At 34.4% G+C, this 17,512-nt stretch overlaps 1 protein-coding gene across 1 annotated transcript; it reads left to right on the top strand.

Moving 5' to 3' along the window:
- The first annotated feature begins 3,660 nt into the window (after positions 1 to 3,660).
- Positions 3,661 to 4,382, top strand: LOC107481106 (uncharacterized). Its single transcript, XM_016101321.1, has 2 exons — positions 3,661 to 3,870; positions 4,260 to 4,382. Exons 1-2 carry the CDS (start codon positions 3,661 to 3,663, stop codon positions 4,380 to 4,382), a joined length of 333 nt encoding a protein of 110 aa, XP_015956807.1.
- The last annotated feature ends 13,130 nt before the right edge of the window (positions 4,383 to 17,512 follow it).

Genomic DNA, 17,512 nt, shown 5'->3' with positions numbered 1-17,512 from the left:
GGTTGCGATCGCACAGGTGCTAGGAACGGTAACCGTTCCCAAGCCCATACACAAAGCAGTGCCAATGGACCATCCACATCTTTACAATTATAACGTGATGCCCGACATAATGTCCTATACAAATGTGTCAAGCAAGCTGAACCCCAACTAAAGTCCCTAATCTCAGCAAAATTACGGAACAGAGGCAAGAATTTCCAGTGGATTGTCATTCCAGACTTGTCACAAAATAAATTTGTGCCAAACAACAATAATATATGAATCTTTACGTACATTTGCCTGCCCAAGGCAGTATCTAACTGCATGCACCGCTTTAGGGTGCGGAGCCATGCAAGTTTGACACCGCTTCCTATGTGTTTAGCTGCAGTAGGTACTGTCGCAAATTGTATCATGAATTCATTTTCGAGGCTACTACTACTGCTATCTGTGAATCCTGACACCGGTAAACCATCCCTGGGGAGTCCAAAAATCATTGCAACATCTTCCAAGGTAATCGTGCATTCACCGTATGGAAGGTGGAATGTGTGAGTTTCCAGACGCCATCTTTCAATCAAGGCATTGATAAGTGCATTGTGCAAAGTAAGTTTTCCTAGTATCTGAGATATGTGATAAAATCCATTATCCCGTAACTCGATTTCAACTCGGAGATCATATACATCTTGGTGGAGATATCTTGATCCTAAATCTCTTGAATTCTGAAACAAAATGAGAAATATGATGAGTATCAAAAACAACAACAACAACAACAACAACAATAAGAACAATAATAATAACAATAATAATAATAAATGAACAAAGATAAAAAATAATTACATATGGTGGACGATCCAAATATTCAACAATATGATCTTCAGGACGCATAATGTCACAAACCATATTCTGCGTTTATTTTTTCCTGAAAAAATATATTATATAAACTTCACTAGATCTGAATTTAAATATTCATATTTAAATTAAATTTGAATTTAAAAAATTAACTCTTATTTAAATTTATTATATTTATATATAAAAAATATCAAATATGTTTAACATATTTAAAATATATTTAAATTAAAAATATTTTAAATCAAACTTAAATATATATTTAAATACATATTAAATTAACAATTAAAAATATTTTCAATTTTAAATATATATTTCACTATAAATATATTCAAATTGAAAGTTAGATATATAGTTAAATTCGAAACATGTTTAATTTATATCTAAATTCAAATTATTAATATATATTTACTCAAATTTAAATAAATACCGAAAACCAAAATGTAATTAACGACACTTTGTGGACTGTATTTAGTTTCAAAAAATATATAATTTTAAATTATAGATATGTATTTTCATATTTCTAATTTTATTTAAATTTAAATTTAAATATTTAATTAAAACCAAAATATATTTGAAGTCAGATTTTAAGGTAGATTTAAATATAGATTTAAATTTAAAATATATTCAAATTCAAATTTAAATTTATAATCAAAACCAACGTAACAAACTTAAAGTCAGTTTTAAATACATATTTAAATTTAAAATATATTTAAATTCAAATTATAAATATATATTTAAATATGTTTAAATTTAAATTTAATTTTATAAACAAAGCTAAAATATAGTAACGTTAAATTTACTTATATATATAAATTCAAAATATATTTAAATTCAAATATCAATATAAAATTAAAACTAAAACATATTTAAATAGCCTAACTACAAAATTTAAACTTTTTAACATATAAATTAAAATCACAATTATATTTTATTTTCAGATTTAAATAGCCTAACTACAAAATTATATTTAAATTTAAAATATATTTAATTAATACTAATTACTAATTAACATCACCATCATTCATCTAAATATATAATAAAGGTATAATTTTTATTTATGTATTTTTTTCAACTACTAATAAATAAATACTATTTAATTTAAATAACAACTATACACATTATTATCACATTATCTCTATTTCAAATAAAAAAATACACAATTAATCTACTAATTATATTAATAATATTTAAATAACTTACTTGTTAATTCTTGAAGAAACAATAAATTTAACAAATGAAGACGAAGTCTGCAAGAGGAAGCTTGGAAGGATAGAACTGAAGAAGTATTAAAGAGTAGAAGGAAAGGAATGTGTGAAACTGTGGTTATCTCTGAAAATGTATGCAAATTGGGGAAGTTTGTGCACATTGGCGGGAGAGAGACAGTCAAACCATCACCTTATTCACGGGCTTCAGGGGTTTGACGCGTGTCGACCATGCACACAATACGGGTTTTGTTCTTCATCAATAATGAAATAAAAAATCCGAAATTGTTAGCATGTCAATTATTTATTATTTTAATTACGATGTTACTAATATTATTTATGGCAGGTTTTGGGTTATCATGATGATGCATCTAGCATATATTGTGAGTTCAAATAGATGAGTTTAGGTCTGACAAAAAAAATGAGGAGCTTAGGATGGATTATCGAAGAGTCAAAGAGGACTTCAGAAGCTTTTCAATTGCACGAATCACGATAAAAGTAAAGAGTGGACGCGTTAGCAGTGGCCGTAAGTGTTTGGGGTGAACAACATGTATTTTTATTTTGAGATTGACATGTGTTGGGAATGTAATCTACTACATATAATGATTACCTATCTAATGAATAAAGTTGAGGATTCTTAAATTTTTTTGGTTTCCGATTTCAAGAAAGTAACATGTTATCATGGCCTTTGATACAGTTTTTGATTTATTTATATTGGTTTTTTATTAAGAAAAAAAAAACAATTTGGAGAAAATGAAAGCAAAGATCTTATTTTCCTGTTCAATTGAGTAGTAGTTGCATCATGTATCCAAATTATGTTAAGAATTGGTTAAAATTACATGAGATACCGACTGTCTAGTATTTTTTGTATGATTTTATATCATAAAATAATAGCCAAACGTTTAAGCTATGATTGGTTGACAATTCTAGAAATAAGTATAATTTTTTTGAACAACAAGAAAGGCCAAAAATGAATGCAAAGTTATATATTACTCTAAAAAAATGAGCCGCGATTTTAATGAAATTAATGCAAGTGAATATAAACAGTTTCACATATTTATTTTTTGTTAAATTCTGATTACCTTTTCGTTAATTAACTATAATAAACTATACAAATATAAAAACATATATTTATATGTTTTTGTTTATATTTTTTATTTTCATTATTAGTTATAAATATAAAGTATTATGTTTTTGTTTTTATGTCGTTGTCATTTTAATACTTTTATATTTTGAGAATGTAATAAATTTTTACGAGTTGAGTATTTGTTTCATATTTTTAAAATATTTCCCTTTTTCTAAATTTAAAAATTTAGTTCTTAATTTACTTGCTGATTCAATCGTATTTATAATCTATATTTTTTTACTAATTTATATTTCGTTACACATATTTTTAAATGTGCCTAAACAAACAATTAAAAAAAGGATCGTTTTTACCATTTTATGTGAGTATGATTTGTTTAAGGTGAATGTGCATTTAGCTTCACGTTTATTTTTGTTGGGCCGGTGGGAGGGGGTGTTAATGGATAAAATGAAGTATAAAATGCTTTCCTCATACTTTTCATAGTGGTGTCAGCAATCTTGGTTTCCCCTGTAATTTTCGAAGATACCTTCACAGTTGCATGTGCTAATGCTCATGGCGACTGAAGCTGGTCGTTTTTCCTTCTATGCTGTTCGAAGAGGACGTGTCCCAGGCATTTACAGGTCATGGGAGGAATGCGAGCATCAGGTGAACGGGTTCCGGAACAATGAACATCGTGGCTTCCATGATCTGTTGGAAGCCTTGGCTTGGCTGCGTAGTGCCGTATCTCCTCCTGCTCGTCGGCCAACACCACATCCTCAACCGGTGAGAAGAAGACCGTCAAAATTGCTAGAAGGTGCTTTCTGTTCACTCCGTTCGTCTTAGAAAGTTTCTTCCGTCGTCATGCATGCTGAGAATTTGGACTGTGGAGATAGTAGTGGTGGCAGCAACCCCACTTGAGTGACTGGTGAGTACGAAGATCATTTTTATAATTTTTAATCTTGAATCGGTTTTTTTTTATGTAGCACTCCTGTAAATGCAGAGTTTTGGTAATGATATAGATTTTAATTTATTCTGAAATAATAAATTGGTTTGGTTCGTTCAGTTAAGTATACGAGGACAGATGACAATTTTGTGTATCTGGAAGACATGGAGTTGATGTTGATGAGGGCGTGTTCATCTTTCAAATTGGTTCTCCGCTTTTTGTTCCTCAGGAAATCAACACGAACGATGAGCGTGTGCTGTTCGAATTCACAGTGGTTCTGCCTCACAATAGCAGAGGTATAGATCTCGTGGCTCATGGTCCTTTGTGTTATGAGGAACGTGTTGCTCGTTAAGAAGTTTCGTTCACAATGCTTGATAAAATTCTTGTTGCTACTGGTTATACCATTCATGATTACAACTATCGTATCTTGGGTCGGGTCAAAGAAAGTTTGAATCAATCGAGGGCTGACGAAGTGGGTAGATTATGGGAGCGAATTCGTATACTAGAAAAAGAAAATGAGGAACTTTCTGGACAAATTGAAATGTTTGGGGAGATGTTAGAGGAATAGGTTGCATGCTGGAGGATGTAATGCATGTTTTGGATGGAGGTATGCCAGGCTTTGGGATTTCTATGTTAGTGTATTTTAGAACTAGTAATTTGGCTGTATGTTGTTAATGTTTCCTTGGTGGCTAGACTTATTGGGTGGCTGGCAAATTTCCAATTGAAACTGATATTATTGTTGCTGTGTTGCTCATGTTTTGTGTAATTACTTAAATTAAATCTAGTCGTTAATGTTATGCCATTTCATTTTGGGGTTAGATACAGGTGTTATCATGAGAATTTATATCCAACTCATTGCACAAGTAATATCTAAAGGTGAAGGTTGTGGTAGGCTTAGAGAAGGGGGGTTGAATCTATGCCTTCCTTTTAAGTTGCTGTTATAACCTTCTTAAAACAAAACTTTCAATTCTGATTCTGTTTGTACTCAGCAGCAGAAATTTATGAAATAATTTATTTTTGTCTCATGAATATCAGAAAACAGAACACAGCAGAGAAGAGAAAAGCTAACACCAGCATATATCCTGGTTCGGTTGCCTTGTGCTATGCAACCTACGTCCAGTCTCCTCCACAACAATGGAGGAATTTTCACAATAGTTAAAAGTATTACATACACTAATTTCGCATTCAAGTTCTAACCTAACTTGACATTGGCTATGCTAACACATAACTATTCACTCTTAGTGCTAACCCAACTAAGAAAGGGATGCCTAACAGGTACAAGATACAAGACACTTAACCAACCTAAAGAAATCAGAAAATAACTCTAGGCTTTTCTCTCAAGTGTATCACTCAGCCTTTTTTCACTCATGGCTTTTACTTGAGCTTCCTCACAATGCCTTTTCTCACAAGAAATTACAGAAAGATAAACATAGAAAAGCACATTACAATCAGTAAAACATGAAGGAGATTGACTTCATCAACAGCCTCTGTGCTATGCGAAAAACCAGATTAGCAAGCCTCTGATTCAGTTCTTCATACTAGCGGAATGCACCTTTGATTAGGTTACACTGTCCAGTTAGTTGAACTTTTTCAAAGATCACTTCTCAGAACAAAACCTCAATACTCTGGTTATCGCTTCTTGCTTTCTAAATGAGCAGGAAGTCTTCTTTTAACTCCTTACATGTTGTTGGGTTCTTCTTCCAAGGTCAACACCTTGAGCCTTGAGCTTCACCAACCCACATATTCACTTTTTCTCCTTAAACATCAGAGTAGGACCTTTGCTTCTGACTTCTCCAACTTGACCGAAAGCCATGAAGGAGTAACCAAAATTGTCTTCCAATGGTCAACCAAATCTGAACAATAGAGATGCAACTTGGTCCCCAAGAATCTCTTGTGACCGTGGATTTGTAGTAGTAAAAAATAGTGATCAATTTTCCTTTGTATCCCATTTCGGATCGAGCAGAGTGTTGGGAAGAAGAGAAGAAACTTTGATGCATGCAAGAGGAAATGGGTTACCTTTAACCTAAGCTTGATTTGGTTTGAACTTGTTGAAAAGACATATGCCTTTCAAGCTTAATGTCTCTTTCTTGCTTCTTCGATGATTTGCTTAGGGAGGAAGCTCTCTCTCTTTCTCTTTCTTACTTTTCTGAAGTTCTGATTTGACTATGACAAAAGAGAGGGGAACGTTGCTTTGGTTGGAGTAAGATGGAGGGAATTGAAATTAAATCAGGCTTGGACAGATCACTTCTTTTTGTCCGTTTTGATTTTTTTTCAGCCTTGTTTTCTTATGGGCTTCGTTTATTTATTGACCCACCAGCCTTGCTATGTTATCTTCATTTCAATTTGGGCTGCTAGACTAAGTTTTGGCCTGCAACATATAATAAATAATTAGTAACATATACTTATTTATAATCAACACTAATTATTTATTTTGCCAAAAAATAATGTTTGTCATCATTAATTAATTTAGTTAATTTCATAACTCAACAAAAGGAGTTGAACAGAAGACAGTATCTTATTTTTTGCCTAATAACAAAATATTCCATTCTAACCAGGGAACTCTTTCATGTTGGTATACTAATGAAAAAGTTTTTGCTCAAAAGAAATAAGTATTTTCTAAGATGCTGCTTCAGCCCCAACATTTTTTCCAAACTAAAATATGTTAATGTCAACTTGATCCGTGTATCCAACTTGTTCCATAATTAGCAAAGTTAAACTCAGAGGGCGGAAATCACGGTGCCATAAGGTTGTGGTTCTGGTGACTAAGTTACAAATAAACTAACGGACCAAAAATTGATAATAGGGTGGCAGTAGATGTAGTCGCAAGCTGATGCAAATATAGGTTTTTAGTCGGCCCTGCAAGTTGGGCTTGATGAATGACATTTGTATTCAATCAATCACTCTTTTGTAGGGTTGAGTATTGCAGTAGAAGAAGGTGTTTTGGAAGCAACATCACATAATGAATACCTCGGAATGTGTGCGAAGCAAAAATCCTATATCTCAAACCCTCTCTCTCTAAAGTAGACCTCCTTTAGTGCTTTTTGCTGTCTAATACAAAAGTATGCTTCTTTGAGAGTGTGAATTTTCTGTAGTACACCAAGCCTTTCTTTTCATTATGAGGTAAGGCATATCTCCAACATACTGCATCTGAGAATCTCTTTATTTGGCCCGTGTAAACTTGGCGCCAAGTACGTTGGTAAAATCTTCTTTGCTCTGCGTCATTGGAGGCAGACATGAAAAACAAGGGGAAGGCTACCCTGCAGAAGGTTGGGGGTCCTCATGTGACCTCGAAAGATGACTCCGATGTGGAAGAGGCGAAGCAGATGCTGGCTGTGACCGAGGATGCATTTTCCACATCAGATGATCCTATCGTCGACGTGTTCAACAAAGTGCGTGAGGTGGGTTGCTTAAGGATCATTTTCAAATGGACCTCTCTTGTTGATTTTATCTTTCAACTGTGTGTCTATATTATTTTAAGATATTTGTTTTCTTTGGGTTTCCAGATTTTGCTCGGATCTGATGGAGCAACTAGATCTATAGTTGAGACTCAGGCAGAGAAGATTAAGAAGCTTAAGCGTACGGTCGATGGTCACGGAACCTTACTAGAGATACTGTGGTCGGAATATGCAAAAGGATGAGAAAGGCTGCTAATGCACCAGGAGAGATATGGTTCAACTAAAGGTCTTGCTGTTCACGATGCAAAGAAGCAAAAGAAGGAGTGGCAACGAAAGCCGAAGCTGCCTGATGATTGGATTTTTGACGGTTTAGAATTTCACAAATGAAATCTCGTTGCAAGTATAGTTTCTAAACCAATCAATAATCCTTTCATACAAAAGATTGTTTGTCACAAGTAACAAACCCCTAAAATCTATAAACCGAAGTATTTAAACCTCGGGTCGTTCTCCCTAGGATTTACAATAAAGTGTCTTGTTATTGGTCGTGAGTTATTTTGGGGTTTTTGAGATTATAGACAAGAATTATAAATGGCAAGGGAAATAACCTAACAACTAATAAAGCTCTTGGCAAGATATGAGAACTAGAAGTCCTATCCTAGTTATCCTCCTCAATTGTGATAACAAATTATCCATTACTCCCACTTAGTTAACCTCTAACCATGAAGGAAAGTCAAGTGGATGAATCAATTTGATTCCTCAAGTCCTAATCAACTCCTAAAGGGAGTTCCCTAGTTACCTTTCCAAGCCAAGAGAATAAAATTCTACTCTAAAATCCTTCCAAGCATTTCATCAAACACTTGGAAGGCACAAAAGAAAAGCGAAGCAATTTGACAACAAGAAGAGAATCTAACAACAATTATTGAAAGAAATTAACAACAACAATCAAAAGAAACACAATTATTATGAATTACCTTGAATTGAATTGAAAGAAAGTAGAAGGAACAATACTAGATCTACAACAAAATATAAGAACAACATAAAAGATTTTACACCAAAAGAGTAGGAGAAGGATGAATGTAACTACAAGGAATTGAGAAGATAGAAGTAGAAGAAGATGAATCTAAATCTAGATCTAAGAACTAAACCTAATCCTAATCCTAATTCTAGAGAGAAGTGAGAGCTTCTCTCTCTAGAAACTAGTTCTAACTACTTCTAAAACTAAACTATAACTAATGGTAACTAACATGTGTTTCCCTCTTCACTCCTTGGGTTAAATAGCATCAGAAATGAGTTGGATTGGGCCCACAAGGCTTCTAAAATCGCTGGCCACGTTTTACTTCAAGTGGACTAGGTGGCAGCAACGGCGCATGCGCGTACTATGCGCGTGCGCGACACCATACTTGTAGAAACTATGGCAAATCTTATATCGTTTCGAAGCCCCGGATATTAGCTTTCTAACCCAACTGGAACCGCATCATTTGGACCTCCGTAGCTCAAGTTATGGTGGTTTAAGTGCGAAGAGGTCGGCTTGACAGCTTTCCGGTTCTTTCATTTCTTCATGAGTTCTCCAACTTTTCATGCTTCTTTCTTCATTCCCTTGATCCAATCTTTGCCTCCTAAACCTTAAATCACTTAACAAACATATCAAGGCATCTAATGGAATCAAGGAGAATTAGATTTAGCTATTTTAAGTCCTAAAAAGCATGTAATCAATACAAGATAAACCGTCAAAATGGGGTTTGTCACTGCCCTATGAGGATGTCGACGCGGTGGCTTTAACCAACGATGTCGATACTATAATAGCCAAGATCGGCGCTGGGATGAATGCTGTAAACACAAATCCTGACCTTGCAAAAAATACTGACAACAACAAGGGTACAAGGCCTGCAGCACAGTCTAGCACTATTAAGCAACAACCACTCAAGGTAGCAATGCTGCAAGGACTCACTGTTGTTCTCTCACTTGAATACTGTTTTATTTGGAGGTTCTTAACATGTATAGATTTTTTTATCACGAGCTAACGCTTCTTTGTTTCCCGGATTGATTTGAAATTTTTTTTATAGCAGCGGCTAGAGTTCGTTTCTGGCAATGATTGCAGTCCATATCCTATTCGTGCCCACGGTGATAAGGAAGTCCCTCTCTTTTATCGAGTTAGTGCATCGAACTTCATGGACGGTGGAGACCTCCCACACATAAGTCCTATAACCTTCCTTAGTTCCCGCCTTTGTGTAGTTTACATGACGTTTGTGAGTGGGAGAAATAAAATACCATGCCGGATACCTGTGCAGTGTATTGACGTTGTGTTCCGTCCCCCCGCCAGTGTCAACTTTGTGACTGTTGAGTTAGCGATCGCTGCGTACGTTTTCAGTCAGAACCTATCGATGAAGTACGTTCCCTCATTCTTCAAATTACTTTAAAAGTTTGATTTCTTCACTTGTTACTTGCATGTCCTTGTGGTTTGTAAAGGTGCTTTAGTAAACCTAAACTTCCATCACCGTATGCATCTTAAATTTGTGTTTTCATTCCTCATTGGAGATTTCTAATCTGATTCTTTCATGAAGTATCACCATAAGCCATCTGTGTAGCACTGTGTATTTTTTATTAGCTCATTACTTGAAGGTTTTCTTAGTTGGTAACATCCATAATTTTGTGCGTGGCTCCTCGCCAACGTTTTTCGTTTTTTGGTCAATCCCAAAAAATTCAGTCCAACTGCTCCCCCACCCCCCAAACCCATTTATTTTTAGGTTTCTGGGAAACTCAAACAAGCATGCGTGTTTTGGCCACCAAAAAATCAAGTTGGGTAAGAAATGGGAAACTTAAAAGAAGGCCTTAGGCCCATGGTGCAGTCTCTATATATGCTGCATCCCAAAAAAATTAGGATTTTGGTTGATCCATTCCACTCAAATTTCTAGGTCCATTAAAAATAAAAAGGTTCATCAAGTCCAACGGAAAAGTACTTGATATATAATAATTACCAAAACCATGCATTATAAATAACCAGCATGAATAATTTGTTGTAATGTATTTATCGAATTACATTGAATATCACAGCCTAGTTGATATATGATAAGAACATAGTTTAATTGTTGTTAAACATCAATCAAATAAGGAGTAAACACCTTGCATAAGTTCCCATGCTTTGAACCTCATGTATCCTCTCAACTTTTTGGGCCTTGTTGGGCTACGGCCCTAGAACAAAGTATGGAGTAATCACTGTTCTGAGTATGTCTGCCGCAATCCTCCCCTAGGCTAGTTTAATTACTACTCCTTCCTCATATTTCACACATTGCTAGCTTTACGTTGATGTCCTAGTAAATTTATTCCCGTTTACATTGCTGTTATATTTTCCAACTATTCTTTGCTACAGTTTTCTTTCAATGACTAATAATTTCGCTTGATGGGTGCTTACAGGGAGGTGCTGATCCCCAATGAACACTGCCAGGGAGACAGGCAAGCTTTGTGGACATTGCAACCTGGAGAGGAAGTTGTGGACGATGTAAAGTATTCTGAACTACCATTTAGTCGGCTCACTCTTACTTGTCTTAGTCTAATTGGTTGTATTCATAAGCTTTGTTTTAACAATAACTTTTTACGTTGACTGTGACGCTATGTGCAGGTGCTGACTCTGCTGGCTACTATGCTGACTGATGAGCGAGCAGATAGGCACATCTGGTGGCTTCTAACGACATTCGCAGTATGTCGCCTCAACCCCGAATGATGTTGTCTGTCCGCCCAATTTATTTTTAACCATGCTCGACTATATTAAGTTTTTAAACGATGTTTTAGCAACCCTTTACCAACTACTTCAACTTGTGTTATGTATATTGTAATCACGAGTGCCAATATGGAAACTAACGGACAATATTGATATTACAGCAGGTAGCCCTGAACTCTGTCGCATTCTGCTAGGAGACATTGTCCTTCATCAGACAACACTACATGGGCTGGACTGATGATCTCACGAAGGTACACATCTGTATTCCAAAGGACTATGCATTTGTGGTTTCATCCATCTATAGATGTCCCTGCCGAATGTTAAACTTTTTTTCCCACAGATCTTTGTACCGATGCACTTAAATCGTCATTGGTATCTAATGATCATCGATATCCAGAACAAATCACTGATTTATCTGGACTCTCTCAAGTCACAAAACACGCGTGACGCCAGGATCAACCAGATATATTTTGTGGTAGTTTGACCGCGTGACAATCCCTTTTGTTATACTAAATAAACATGACCGGCATTCTTTAATTTTACTATACTTGAGTATCATTTCCATTTGGCATTGCAGGCCAGGTACATCCAACAATTGCTGCGAGAAGGAAAGTTCTATGACAGGTCAGAAAGCAAACCACCACAAGTCACTGATTTCAAATTTTTATAGCCTACGACGGGTCAACAAGCACCAAAGTCCAATGATTGTGGCATCGGGTTGCTCAATGGATGGAGCTGTCACATCTATAGGGATTCTTTGACTTGGAGGTATGTATAAGTATGTTCTTTTAACCCGTTTGATTTTTGCTTCCTGACCACTATTACGTATGTGTATGTGATCTAGTGACTTATGAGTCATTGTGTGATGCAATATGTTTTGGAAAAGCCCTAAAGCTTTGAACCTGTATGGAAGCAACGCAGTTGCTCATTTTATTGTTTCTAGAGGGTTGATGATGAAACTTGGATGAGGTTGGCTGTGGATCTGGTTATGTCAAAGTCGAACCTTAAAAGGGAGGAGATATGTCAGAAGGCTGGATATTTCTGGGATAACTCAGTGAAGAGCTACTTCGACAGTGATGGATGTGACACCAAGGATGGCGGGCAAGAGGATGCAACAGCCGGCAGCATGAGCAGCCAAAGCCTGACCATCTAAGTTAACATAGTAAAGGGTTGTTATTTTTTTTTAAAACTCCTCATGGGTGAGGACGAATTTCGTTCTCCTGACGTGTTATTGTGATTCCAAACATTCCTTCTATCATTGCTTGTAACCTTTTGGTTTTGTTATGTTGCATGCAGTTTAGCAGTATTTTATTTTGGGCTACTACATTTGGTAAAATAAAATAGGTAAATGTGCCACACTGATGGCCTGAACCCGTTAGATGGGTTCCTAAATTGTAGTGGATTTTAAGTCACCTGCTTTGTCTAAGATCAATGAAACCTTTTGCACAACACCCCTTGAAGTCTAGCCAGGATATCTATTTTAGTTAAGCGTTAATTATGTTAATATTTATAAATATATTAAATTTTTGGATTATCGTTAAACTTTTAATTATATATGTTACATGTTAGAACTATTAAACTTAACTAATTCTCTTACAAAACAATATGTAACTAAAGATTTTTAAATTTTTAATTGTCGTTGTTTTTTACATAATAAAAAAACCTTTGAATTACTCTATAACATTTTTTACGTATACAAGATCTTGTTATACAATTAAGAATATCTTGTAAACTGATGCGTGCCCATCTTTCCTATCTTTTTCTAGTGAATTTGCATATAAATTATTGAGTTTAATAAAGAATTAATTATCTTTTAGCCAATATAGATGCTACTTTGAGTCTTTTGCAATTTTGTTTATTTTAGGTAGCATTCGACTGGATTTGATGGAGTTTCTGCAGCTCAAGAATCAAAAGAGATTTCAGCGAGGAGCGACACGTATGCGTGACTGATGCGTACGCGTGATTTGGAGCTTTCCATGGCGACGCGTGCGCGTGACTGACGCATACGCGTGATTTGAAGATTTGCTCAGCGACGTGGACCGACGCCGTCCACGTGAGTTGCGGAAGAGACTATCGATGCGTACGCGTGACTGACGCGTACGCGTGACATGCGCCACGTGCAGAAAACGTAGAAACCGCTGGGGGTGATTTCTGGGTCCCATTTTAGCACCCAAGTTAGGCGCAGATCCAGTAAAGCTAAGTGGTCTCCACGTTACAAGACGCGGAGTAATTAGTTAATTCTGATTTAAATTCAATTTTGTTTTTAAAATAGGAAAAGATATTATCTTAATTTAAAATATTAGATTTTAAATTAATTAGGATTAGTTATAAAAAGGGAAGACTTCTCTTCTATTAGGAACATTACATTAGGGAGATTCCATTAGGGAATTCTATATAAATTTACAATCCTAGTTTTCTTCTCTGAACCATGAGCAACTAATCCTTCATTGTTAAGGTTAGGAGCTCTGTCTATTTGTATGGATTGATTTTATTGCTTTTTCTATTTTAATTTATGTTTTGGATTTATATTTAAGAATTGTTTTCGTTCTTTATCTTATGAATTTGGGTGGAACAAAAGTATGACCCTCTTTCTATTTGAGTTCTTGTATAACTTGGAAAAGCTCTATACTTGAACAACAGCTTGAAAACATATTCTCCTAAATTCTAATTATCTGGATTTAATGGGATATGTGACATATAATCCTTTTATTCTTTGGGTAATTAGAGTTTTTGTGGCATGCAAACTGAAATTTGATCATGTACCCTTTAATTGGAATTAATTGAGCAAGAAATTGGCAGTTAATGAATTTTAGAGGAGACTATGAAGGTCTAAGGAATTAGGGTCTAGTCACATATAGTTTGCCATAAATTAAATCCTACATAATTAAAATAGTTAGTAAGAAAAGTTAATCCGGAAAAATAGATAACTCTGAAACCTTAACTGTTTATTCATATTTTATTCCCAATTTATTTAATTGTCTATACGTTTGATATTTTGAATTCGAACTTAAACCTTTTGAACATCTCAAAATCAATTTCTGCTTGCCTAACTAAGCCAATCAATCAATCATTGTTGCTTGATCCATCAATCCTCGTGGGATCGACCCTTACTCACGTAAGGTATTACTTGGTACGACCCAGTGTACTTGCCGGTTAGTAAGTGTGGGTTGTAAACTACTCACACCAAGTTTTTGGTGCCGTTGTCGGGGATTGACTGTGATTGACAACTATTAGTTATTTGATTGCTTAGATTAGGCGTTTTATTTTTAATTTTATTTAAAATTTGTTTTAAATATTTTAGAAAAAAATAAAATTTTAATTTTAATTTTCCTTATTTCACTATTTATTTATTTTTTTTCCTTTCTTCCGTTTTTGTTTTTCGCCTTCGTTTCCCTGTTTTCTTTTTTTTTATTATTATTTTACTTCTTTTTAATTTTTTTCCTTTCCTTAAAAAAAACTTTATGTCTTTTTTTCTCTTTCGTTACACTTTCTTTGGTTTACTTCCCCCTCCCCTATTCCTTCTTTATCGTTTCCTTTTTTATTTTGTTTTAAAAAATATATATATTTTTTAAATAAATAAATAGCATTAATATTTTTCTTAATTTTGAAATTAAGTTTGGTGTCCCCTTAATTGTTTTATTTTTTTAGTTTAAATCTCCTTTATGTTCTTTCTTCTTTGTTTGCTTGTCAACCACATGGTGCGTTTAATCCTGTTTGGTGTTTTGTGCTAAGGAAAAATAATGGAGAAAGATCACGTGGGTTACTACTTACACTCAAGTAGTGATTCATACTATGGTGGATGGAAGAACTATCCAAATTTTGGTTGGCAAAATCAAAACTAAAAAAATTTCAATGCTCAATGTTCCAACTAACAAGAACCATCATCTTTCTACCCATGTCAAGAGCCACCATCAGATATTGAAGCTTCTCAGAAGAAGAGTATTATGGAAGTAGAAACTCTTAATGCATTCTTGCTCAGAACAAGCTTTTGTCTCAGCAATTAAATCTACTTACTCAACAGATGGGTGACATGCAAGTCCCAGCTATCAACGCCCAAAATCTTCTTCAAGAGGTTAATTACATGGTGAATGCTCAGGGTGATTTTCAACAGAATAATTTTAATAACCACCAGTTTCAATCAACTCAGCAGGCAAACTCTAAATCCCAAGAAGATCCTAATTGGGAGATGATGATGAGTTTTATGCAGGAAATCAGAGCCTCCATTAGAAACTTGAAAATGCAAATGGGTCAAATGAGCAAGCAATTACTTGAGAGGTCTGCAAGTACATTTTCAAGTGATATAGTGGTGAAGCCAAGAGAAGACTGCACGGATATTCAGTTGAGCGGTGGTAAAGTAGCTGGCTCTGAGACCAAGGTTAATGAAGAGTTAGTTGAAAAAGAAAGCTACCAAGAGGAAGAGATAGAAATTGAGAAAGCTTGCAAAGAGATAGAAGAATTCAAAGGAGAGCACAAGGGAGTGGAGCTTGCAAGACCTCTTCCAAAGCCATCACCATCCAATACAACATTTAAGTGGGTAAAATTCATATCCTTAACCTGTACTTTCCCACTTGAATATGGGCTACTAGAGACGGATGGTCAACTTAGAGCTCTTTGTGGCATTAAGAGTAAGAGGAAGATGGTTAGTGACAAGAGATGTCAAGCAAGGTTCAGTATGGTTGCATGCTCCAAATTAAAATGCAAGGATTAGTATAGAGCTAATTTGAATGGGTCTAGAAGGTTGTTTGGATGTCTCTGTGAGAATTCAGATTGCTTGCCACCCGGTGGGAACAATGGTGATCCACAAGAAGACGGGTGTAAAAGCAAGGTTTGGGACCCTGGAATTCATCTCCACAATCGACACTCATAGGGCCCTGTCACTTGCTTCAACTTGCTCAAAAGCGTTATGCGCCTAGTTTGGGATCCCGGTAGCCATTGGAAATACAAACATTGGTGGAGATTCCTGGATCAGTACAAGCACAAGCCACCATGACAAGGAGCTCACAGATATGGTGGTGGTGATGGCGGCGGCGATGGAGGCAGCGACGACTGCGAGCTTTAGAGTTGAAGCTAGCCTCTTGCATATTTTCACGAGATCTTCTCTCTCACACTGCGATGGCTGAGAGGTTTAAGGTTTGTTTGGAGGGAGTTAAGAATTTTAATTATGTGTAATAGTGGGGAAATTTTTAAAATTATGTAGGAAAATTTTATAATTTATCACAAATAAAATATTTTGTGTAAGTTTTTAAAAAATCTCACTAAAAAATCTCCACTAATTATTAAAAAATTTGTAGTGTAAAATATTGAATTTTATGACAATATTAAATTTTGTGACAAATTAATTTTTTGTTACAAAACAACTGGAAATTTTGAAACAAAAAATTATTTTGTTACAAAACAATTGGAATTTTTGAAACAAAAAAAAATTGTTACAAAATATTTTAAATTTTTGCAACTTATTTTTTTTGTTACAAAATATTACAATATTTTGTAACAAAACACTATATCGTTACAAAAATTAACATAATTTGTAACAAAATAAAATAGATTGTTACAAAATATTATTATGTTTTGTAACAACTTGTAATGTTGTTACAAAACATTATTCTTTTGTAACAATAAAAAACTATTATTATAAAATATTATTTTTTTGTAACAATTTTAAATTTGATACAAATTTTTTGTTACAAATATTCTATTTTCTTGTAGTTATACAGTGGTAATTTGTAAGAAATAAATTCAATTTTCTTTTCTCTTTGTTCTTTGTTTGTGCATTTAGCAAATTGCAAGGATATAGGAGTGGAAGTAGGTTGGGCTATTTATCAAAAGTTCATGATTTGGCTAAAAAAATTCTACAAAATTTGTTAAGCCGGCTCGTTAAAATATTTTTTTTATTAAAATAAATTATTTTTAGGTTAGACTTTCAATTATTTACTTATATTATATACAAAATAAAATTAAAAAAATTAATGGTCAAGATTAGTTAAGATTGTAGGTTTTTTTTTAAAAAAAATTTTGGATTGTAAGTATAGTTATGATGATTGATATTTAAACAAATTATACTTTACAAATTTTTGAGTTATAATTCACGAAATAGACTTTTTAAATAGGCTCGTGGAATTGCGGACTTTAAACAGGCCGGACTCAAGTCTAGAAAAAGGTTTGAGAGATAATAAACCTAGGTTTGATCCATCTATTTATAACATAGCCAAACTCGTTAAAAGTAAAGTTCGACTTGGCTCGGCCGATTTCCACCCTACATATATATAACAAGGCAATAAAACAGCGGCGGTAAGACAATGATAGATACGTCTATAGAAAATAATAGTTTGTGATACAATAAAAAATATAATGAAAATATAAATTAATAATTTA

The sequence above is a fragment of the Arachis duranensis genome, chromosome 3 (assembly GCF_000817695.3).
Source record: "Arachis duranensis cultivar V14167 chromosome 3, aradu.V14167.gnm2.J7QH, whole genome shotgun sequence".
In the NCBI taxonomy this organism is placed as follows: Eukaryota; Viridiplantae; Streptophyta; class Magnoliopsida; order Fabales; family Fabaceae; genus Arachis; species Arachis duranensis.
This window is presented reverse-complemented; position numbering and strand designations above follow the sequence as displayed.